General features: G+C 37.2%; 1 protein-coding gene across 1 annotated transcript in view; it reads right to left on the reverse strand.

Moving 5' to 3' along the window:
• TRIM24 (tripartite motif containing 24) overlaps positions 1 to 9,978 on the reverse strand; it is a 58,124-nt gene that overhangs the window by 4,785 nt on the left and 43,361 nt on the right. Inside the window, exons 11-15 of the mRNA XM_029917942.1 lie at positions 8,460 to 8,633; positions 5,807 to 5,942; positions 4,075 to 4,147; positions 2,795 to 2,963; positions 194 to 522 (exon numbers count right to left, since the gene is read on the reverse strand). Coding sequence (XP_029773802.1) covers positions 194 to 522; positions 2,795 to 2,963; positions 4,075 to 4,147; positions 5,807 to 5,942; positions 8,460 to 8,633 — 881 coding nt within the window. The remainder of the gene's footprint in view (positions 1 to 193; positions 523 to 2,794; positions 2,964 to 4,074; positions 4,148 to 5,806; positions 5,943 to 8,459; positions 8,634 to 9,978) is intronic.

The following is a 9,978-nucleotide window of genomic DNA, read 5'->3' on the forward strand; positions in this document are numbered from 1 at the left end:
TCTTCTTTACAGACTAGGTTTTTGAGAGAAGCACACGAAATGGGAAGCAGAGTATCAAAGCTCCTATGTTGAAGTATACATTTGTGTGAAGTGGGTCTTCACTGAAGTTTTTACAAACGTTTTCTGTTACAATGAACATCAATTATTATTTCTAGTGAAAGAATGTGGGAAAGGGAAGCAAGTACCATCTTACCTTGGAAAATTTGCCAACGTGGGCACATGACAAGAAAGATGAAACACTTTGGGACACTTCTCACAGCACAAGAGCTCCCCTCCATTCTGACAAACTGCACACCAGTCCTCGTTGGGGTCGTCCTCTTTTCTGGTCTCTGCGGCATGAACGGGTGACTTCTGGGAGGCATCCAGCCACTCCGACTTTCCACTGGAGGAATTTTCCTGGTGAAGTCCAGGTTGATCTCCTGTGCTATCAGGAGCATCTGACCTTAGCACAGACTCCTCAGAGGTAGAGCTCTGACTACTATTTAAGAGCAGGGAGGTGAGTATGCTCCTTGGATAGTTGGTCTGCAATGGAAAGAAGTTAAGAGTATGTGTTTACTTCTCAAAATGGGCATTCTTTATTGCACTATTGCAATTCGAGACTGGAGACTGCTCTCTCATAGGCACCTGGTTACTTCAAGAGAGTCTGTGAATATGTATGAGAACAGAAGAGGTTTACTCTAATAGACTCTCCAAAGGTAACGAAGACCTGAATCTCTACTAAAAGCTGTCATTAAAACAGAAGATCAGCAGGGGTGCCTGGGTGGCTCAGTTGGTTAAGTTTCAGACTCAAGGTTTGGCTTGGGAGATCACGTCCCACATTGGGTTCTGGGCTGACAGTGCAGATCCTGCTTGGGATTCTCTCTGTCTCCCTCTCTTTCTGCCCCTCCCCTGCCCTTTCTCTTCCTCTCTCAAAATAAAAAAAAATGTTTAAAAAAATTATACCCAGACTCAAAATATGCCTACTATTGATGATTTATCATTCATAGAAAGGTATCATGCTTTAATTCTTAGAATTAATTTCACTTCTTCAAGAGCTATTATTAACTTTAAGATGACTCTAAATTTTAGGTTGGGGCCTTGGATGCTAACATTTTTAAGTCAATAACAAAAATCTATCATCTCCTTTAAGCTTTTAATATTTCAAAGTAATAAATGCAGATTTAGTTAAAAGCATGATTATCTCATTCCTCACAATTATTTTCAAATTATTTAGCTTTTTCTTCTGTTTTTAAAATAATTTACTTATATTGTAATTTCTCAGATGTTTGATTTTAAACATATTTTCTGTTTGAAATGTAGGTATACATATATATATATATATATATATATTCTTTATGATGGAAGATTAGATTTCTTCTTCCTGTCTCTCCACCCACTCCTTACATACACACCACTCATGTCCCTCTCTTAACACTTTATGAGAGATGTATCTATGTATGTTATTTATTAGGTACTGCTATAACTTTATGGCCAATATCGAATCCAACTGGTCAGTATGATTGCTGCACTGGTTAAGTATCCTGAAAAATCAATTTCTGGTTGAATGCATATTCAGGTTTTATCCTGATTATATCTAGTTTTTAAATTTGTATAATATAGGTGTTTTATACCATTGTAAGTGTAAATATTGTTTATCCCATAACCACAAAATATACTATGACTACACTTCCTTTTATTGTCTTTTTGTTTATACTCTGATTCAATTCTTCCTTCTTTCCTCTCTCTCCCTTTCCCACCCTTTTCTTTCATCTGCTTATGTTTCTATATACTATCTCGAAGTCATTCTCACAGCCTCCCAACAATACTGCCTAATATTTGTTTTGCTCTTAATATATCCCCATGGAGTCTCCCATCCCCCTCTACAGGACGCACCAGGGGAACTGTTGTACTGGGAAGTACTCTCTTCTTTGTCTCTCTTCTGTGTCAGATCCCCTTTCTGGGATCTTATGCCTTCTTTTTTGCTTCATTCTGTTTTTGATGAAGCATATTTTCAAGTATCTTCTGGAGAATGAGTATTTGAGAATTAAGATTTCTGAAACCTTGCATGCATGTCTAAAAATCTTTATTTAATCTTTATGCATGATTGAGAATTTGCCTGGGTGTAGAGTTCTGGCTATGAAATATTTTTGCTCATAAATTTGGTATTTCTCTATTGCCTTTCAGATTCAAGCACCCATTTTGAGGACTTAGTGCCATTATGATGTCTGGTCCTTTGCATAAGGTATTTTTTCCATCTAGAAGCTTTTAGAATCCTCGTATCCTGAAATTGATGATAATATAACATGAGTCCTGTTTTCATTTAATGTTCTTGTATTTGGTCCCTTTCAATTCAGATGTTCTTGTTTTCCAGTTACAGTAAATATCCTTGTATTATTTTTTTTTTGGCAATTACCTTCCATGTGTTTTACTCAAACGCCCAACCTCAAATGCCTCTGATATTTCAAACTTTTCTCCCTATCTTCTTTTAATTTACTGAGATTTTCTCAAATTTTTCAATCTTTAAGTTGACTATTTCCTGGTTTTTAAACATAATATTTTTTTAAGTTTATTTATTTTGAGAGACAAAGCAAGAGAGAGAGAAAGAGAAAGAGAATCCCAACCAGTCTCCATGCTCAGCACAGAGCCCAACATGGGGCTGAATCCCATGAACCATGAGATCATGACTTAGCCTAAACCAAGGGTCAGATGCCTAAGTAACTGAACCACCCAGGGGCCCCTCAACATAACATTTTTAACCTCCTATCTGCTAGTTAAAAGTTTCTTTCGCCCTATCCCCCCAAATTGATATAATTACATTTTGAGGCCTAGATTCTTCATCTGATTCTTGTTTCACTATGACAACAGGAAAATCGTAATTTTCAGGTGGTCCACTGTTTTCCTGTTTTATTCGGATTGGCTCCAACATGACCACTGGGACTTTGTGTGTGGAATCAGCTCCTGCTGGTTTGCTGGAAGAGCCAGAGCTATGAGAAAGAAAGAAAAAACAAAAACATCAAAGAATGCTACCTTATGTATCTCAAAACATAGCATAACAATGACTTTTAGAAGTAATGCTGTGTATCTTCACAGCAATGGCCTCTATGTTAACATAATACATGATAAACAATGTGTATTGAAATGCAACCACTGCCTGCACAGTTGCCCGCACACAGATTCATGCATAAAAAATATTCTACATATTAACTTATGTAATTAGTTGTACCATACTTCTGGAAAGTATTTTTATTTAAAAATTTTTAAATAAAACCTGAATTAAAAGAAAACAGACTTGAATACTCTTAAGCTCTGCAACTGGGCAGCCAGGTTTTAGTATCTCAGAGCTAGCATCTTTTTTTAAGGCTTTCCCCCTTCTTTCTCTAGTCAGTGACAAAGAGCACTCTGGGTTCACATTACTGATTTATTGTCACAAAGTGTGAAGACACTTAACTAGAGATGTAAGTTACTGGTATTTGGCTATTTAAAAAAAATGTAGTGGGGCAAAAACCTTTTACTGATACCCACAATGTTCTCATGGGATTAAAGGCAACATTTTTCTCTTGAGAGAATGCATCTTCCATATGATTAGCCAAGTTAAGAACTGGGATCACTATCTAGGAGAAATCTGTAAGCATAAGTAAATGAGCAAAGCAGGAAGTTGGGATAGAATTTCAACAACTGTGAATTTGTATATTTTAAAGCAGACTTAATGTTTGGGCATTAGAAAAGTCAGAGAACACTGAAGTCAGTATAAAGTTATTGTTTCTTTTCCCCATAAGCTTGTATTTGTACATATCCTTATACAGTGCAGTATGTTATACCTACTTAATTTCAATTTTTTCCTTGCTATTAAGCTCAAGACAAACATAATTTCTTATTGTCAACATATCCTTCCGATTTTTGTATCTTTAAAGACAAAACTATATTTACTTAACCCATTAGTTTATTAAATGATAATAATCATCAAAATTCTGATTTAAAAGTTAAAAATAAAGGAGACTGTTCAGATGTATTGAGTACCTAGAGCATGTTGAGGCCTGACAAGAGAAACCAAAGCAGAGATTTTATATTGTAGAGGATAAAGTTAAGTCGGTTTACCTTCCTCGGCTCCCAACACTGGAGGCACTAGGTGAACGTATTGGTGGGTGTACACTAGTCATAGTAACAGGTCCTGGAGAAGAGGGAATCATTCACATTCATAACATGAGTTAATAATTATATGTGTATTTCATACTGAATATTCTCACTTAGTACTACACATTGAAGTTGGAATACAATGGAATTATAAAAAGAATAAGCAGTTGTTGGACTCTAAGCAAATTCTAACCCACTTAGACCAGCAGAACTCAACCTCAGTACTATTGGTATTTTGGCCCACATAGTTCTGTGTTGTGGGGGATATCTGTGCACTATGGATATTTAGCAGTCTCTCTGGCCTCTACTAGTTACTAGCTGTCAGGAGTATCTCTCCACATTTCCCACCCACGGGTGTGACAATCAAAAGTGTCTCCAGGGGCACCTGGGTGGCTCAGTTGGTTAAGCATCTGACTTTGGCTCAGGTCATAATCTCATGGTTCCTGAGTTGGAGCCCTGCACTGGATTTTCTACTGTCAGCATGGAGCCCACTTTGGATCCTCTGTTCCCCCACCCCTGCTGTGCCCCTTTCTTGACTTGTTCTTTCAAAAACCAAAACCAAAACAAAACAAAACGTAAAAAAAAAAAATGTCAAATGTAAAGCAGGGTAAAATCTCAGTGGGGAGACTAGTACTAGTGAAAGCTACAGAAGACAATGAAAAGTGGCAGGTGCTGATATAAAATCAGTCCAAGACAGAAAGCCACATCGAGACCAATTAATGGGGACACTGAAACAACTATTCTAATAGGCAATGCATTTAAGATACTTTGTCCAATGCTCAGCATAGAGTCAGTTCTGCATAAATGTCAGTGTTAGTAATACTGTCAAAATGGTATCCAGAAATGTTCTGTCAAGTTATACTCCCACCAGCTATGTATCAGAGTAGTTCTTTTATCACATTCTTATCAATGAGTATTTTCACTATTTAAGTCTTTGCTAACTTAACAGTTAGAAATTATATCTTATTTTGATATTTATAATGACTACTGGTGAGACTGAAACCCCCAAGTTACTGGCTATTTGTATTTTCTCTTTAGGGAATTATCCTTTGGCAATGCCGAGTGCTGTCCTCATTTATTTACACAAACTTGTTACACAATTAAACAGTTTCTATGCCCTATTTGTCAATAGTTTCTTCCAGTTTGTATATGTTTTAAATAAGCATCTCCTTTTAAAGTGTGTAACTGTCTTATTATGTTTGTGTGACTGGTGAACCTTAAGAAATTCTCTCTATTTTGTTCTAAGGTACCTATTTTGCCAACCTCTATGAGTAGTATTTAGGCAGAGTGCTTCTCAAAGGAAATGAGTAGGTATGTTAAAAATTCTTAAATGTCAAACACCAAAAAACCCCCCAAAAACCCCACTAAAGAAGTGACTGGCACTGGTAAATTTTGACCCCAGGCGACTTACATCCCAAAACAGACCACATCACAGGAAAACTTATCAAAAAGGGAAAGTATAATACTAATTTCCTCCTGGGAATGCTCTAAAGCCTAGAAGTTTTGTTGAAATTAAAAAGGTACAGAGAGAGGCTTAACCTTTGCTTCCCACCTTTAAATATACTAAATTTAAATAGTACTCAAAACTCAGAAAGGTTGGTGGCAGGGGTGGGGGCACAGGGTAATTACAAGCACAGTAAAAAAAAAAAAAAAAAAAAAAAGGCAGGGGGAATCAAAGTCAAGAAGTCTACTTTACCTGCAAGGCCGGGAGATGGCACTGATGAATTTGGTGACTGGACAGTTCTGTTTGAGGGTGGTCTCGGCTGGCTGTGATCTATACTAGTATCTTTCCTCACAATATTGTCCAGCATAATAGTACTTGAACAGTCAATCTTATAAGAAGAGAAATTATTTCACAACATCCTGACTTTGCAAGTTAAAAGCTACTTTCAAAAAAACTTTAATAGTTTAGTTACTATCGAGTAATAAAGTATATAAATATCATATTTAAGAAGTTCGGACGCATATTTTCCCTATAAACAATTTTGAAAAAACATTTATTTTTCTTAATGTTCCATCTTAGTAAAGATACTGAAGACATACTATTTCAGAAGTTATGAGGAAGGCGAAAGGAGTATCATGTGTCATTCGTACCCTTAAAAACTAAAACTAAGAAATATTTAACTTATTTAAAATAACAAAAAATAGCCCCCCCACCCCTGCCAAAGTAGTTTCCCATTTTTGCAACTTTCTTTAGTGTCTGGCTTAATTAACAGCCAACTGGATTCTTATATCTGCTTCTGTTCTCAGTCTATTGTGATGTGTGGTTTTGGTTGAAGAATATGAAGAAATCTGGCCTTATACAGTTCTCAGGGGTGTGAGCCAGCCTCTGAAAGGGCAGTCGCTGGCTCACACTCCTGAGAACTGCCGCTCTGGTAGGCACTACATAGATGAAGTAAGCCCCCACACAGCATAGCTCTAGAACACCACTAACCTCATCTAAGTATGTTACTATTACTTGGTAGGAAAGATGGATCCTTCAAAGATTCTTGCTTTAATGTAACAGGTATACAGCTAACACTTTTTCCCAACTGATAGATTAGCTAAAATAATGCTAAATTTCTACTGAATAAGACTTTAATTCTTTAGATGCAAATACTTTTCATGCTTAAATAGACCATTTATTTCCCAAAAACTCTTTGTGATTAAAATCAAGTTTGATCCTGTAACACAGTTCCAGCCTTTCTCAACTATGATTCTACAAGAGACCTAAATCCTACTGTCCTAGGACACAGATTATTTATGATGAATCTACTTTCACCTTCCATCTAGAATGGTGTAGTTATGAAACATCTTTGCGGGGATTCAGAAAATGGTCACTCAAATCAGCCTCTTTATTCTATAGTTCAGTTGAAGATTTTCAGTTGAGCAAGGCTGGTAGACAAAGGATCACCTTTGTCTGAGGACTGCAGAGAAAAGGCCAGGACAACTGTGCTTTCTGTGGGTCCTCCTCAAGGGAGGGGGAAAGTTCACAGGGTCGTTTATATTTAATAATCTTTTGACAATAGGTTGGCCAATATTTTCGGAGTGTAAAACGTACTGGAATGTGAGTGGATTTACTGGATCTTAAAGTAAGGAAAGTTATTTACGTTGTGAAGTAATCCTAAAAGCTAAAATAAAATTATAGGAATGAGACCAAATTAATTTTCCTATGTATCATCTATGAATGAAAAATGTATGTAATTATTTAAAAAAAGAAATAACTCCGGTAAGGTTAATGATGCAACTATTAGAAAATATTAATTGATCTTGGTAACCTGAAAAATCAACTAAATAATAAAAATTAAAAACATTTTTTTACAATCTGACCAGATATTTCTTAAAGGTTTTTAATTTTTTTTTTAATTTCTGTCCTTGACGGAATGTATTAAATAAGCAAACACCACCAACAAGCAAAACAAGTACTACAATGTAAAAATATTAAAAAAAAAGAAAACCCTCTCACATGCATAAATGAAAGATCGCACACAAAGAACTCACATCTTTTCAAGCTTCAATAGTAAATATTCTGCTACTATGTGTTAAATACTGCATGGTTTGCCCAAGCTAAGATGAAACCACATCATAAATCAATAAGCATTTTGCATTTTCTTTCATTATCTACTCAAAGTCATGCCTACCGCACCTCTAAACATTTCATTAAATCCAATTATACAGCAAACACTCCCAAAATAAACTTAGATTGTATTGCAGTTTCACTTAACAGTATATAAAATGCTGTGTTGTGAAGGTTTTTAATTTTAATGTTTGGGATACAATACTACAACCCTGTAGGATATGAAAAGGTAAAACAAGTACGGAGATCTACCTACAGGATGTTTTATTTTCTGCCTTCAGAAAAGATTTTTTAGAAAGTCATATTGAGAAAGTTAGTGCGTAAATGTATTTAATTTAAATATAAAGTAAACCAGAGGTAATCTTGCACTGGCTAGTATAGTCTGGGAGAAAATGTTTTCATTTCCATTGTTGAACTTGCCTGTCTCCTCTGAGGTCTTAAATCCCAGCCTCCCCACCCGGCCATATCCTTATTCTAACACAGCGCATTCCAGCATTCACCTTTCCAGTACCTCCTCGCAGGTCCTTATTCCCAGCTTTCCCAGCACAGATTCCGGGGTCCGTCACCATAATCATTCATTTACAACATGTTTAACATCAGTGCCATGAAAGATGGTCTATATTTATATTTAAGGGCTTATCTTTTTATTTTTCCTGCTGTTATATTTCTAAGAAGAAAAGTAACTTCTAAAACCTAACATACAACCTATAATCTGACTAACTCCAGCCTTTTACCAGATAAGTTCACTTAAAATTTTGCAAACATTCTCAGTGTAAATGTTACATATACTTACATCTGGAAGAGAAGGAAGATTATAAGAGCCTCCCACTGGTGAGCTCAGATCAATCATAGGTGAACCAAAGGCCTTGGCATCGTATCCTGCTGCACTCGTAATGGTTGGACTAGAAGGAGTGGAGGAAGTGCTGCTGGCAGTTGATGGGGCAGCCTGCCCGCTGCTGATCTGCCACTGTGGTAGCAAGAAAGGAGAAAGGCGTCTATCAGCAGGCCAAAACACAGAATGTCCTACTAATCCCTGTTCCTTTGTTACAAAACAGTAGAAGACACGTTCTGCGATGGCAATTCAACTGTACTTTGAATGGAAAGTGGGGAGGCACGGGTATATATAATCTTCAGTAATCCTGTCCAAAAATAAAAAGCACTGAATTTTATTCATTTCATTTAATTAATTTATTTATTTTTACCAGAAAACAGCATGTATCAGAAAACCACAATATCAATCCTGGAAAGTTAATACATACTAGAAAAGAAACAAAAGCACACAGCAACTTCAAGGTAAAGATGGAGGGCTAAAAAGATACATTTTCTTCTGTCCCAACCTGAGACACCAGAAACTAAAACAACAGTTCAGGGGAAATTTTGCACATATTGCAGAAGCCCTAAGAGCTTGGAAATTAAAGCATGAGAGATGAAGCTGGGGCCGAAAACAGGATGATCTGCTGCAGGTTTGTTTAAGAAGCTGTGAAGCTCATGTTCCTTTCCTACTTTACCGTAGTTACCCCAAGATAATACATCCATCCCCACAGATGAAGGCTGTATGTTTATTCTCTAAAATAGAGAAAACCATGTCTGTGGACTGAAGGGCACCAGGTTCAACTGAAGGCAGAAAAGGGCTGTCCTGAAAATGAAGATTAAGAAGCCATACTCACACTGAATGCTGAGCTCCCCCCCCCCCCCCCCCCCCCCCCCCCCCCCCCCCCCCCCCCCGCCCTACCAATCTACTTATCCAAGCTGGCTTCAAGGAGCAGCCAGGCCCTGAATTCTAGGCCGAGGACCGAAAGATGCTTTGGGAATTAGACCAGCCTACGTATGACTTAAAGATGCTGACACTGAGAATTCTCCCAATAAATCTGCCTCATAGCTTAAAACTAGAGTGAAACCTCAAACATCAAACATTAGTTCTAGACCCAGGCTTGTAGGATTTTTTTTTTAACACTCACTTCTTGCCGGGAGCCAAAGAAAGAGTTAAAGAACTCTGGTGGAAAAGTTAAAACAGTATTGACTAACTCTGGTGGAATGTTACAGCTAAATAAGCAGCAAGCAGGTTGTAAATAGCTGTTAGTTCCTGAAGAGTTGTAAATACCTGTTGGTCCCGGGAAGATTACCATCTGTCAACATTTGTTAACAGGTCCCTGGTACTGTGTGCCTTCCCCCACATTCTTTCCCCCTTTCCCACTTTTTTTCTTTCCCCTGGTTGTGTATATAAACAACCCCCTTTTGAATAAACGTTGGAGCTTGATCAGATCTCTGTCTTGCTCCCATTCTTTGTGTCTCTTGTCCCATCCATTCACCCG

Source organism: Suricata suricatta, chromosome 2 (genome assembly GCF_006229205.1).
Source record: "Suricata suricatta isolate VVHF042 chromosome 2, meerkat_22Aug2017_6uvM2_HiC, whole genome shotgun sequence".
NCBI classification, from domain to species: Eukaryota; Metazoa; Chordata; class Mammalia; order Carnivora; family Herpestidae; genus Suricata; species Suricata suricatta.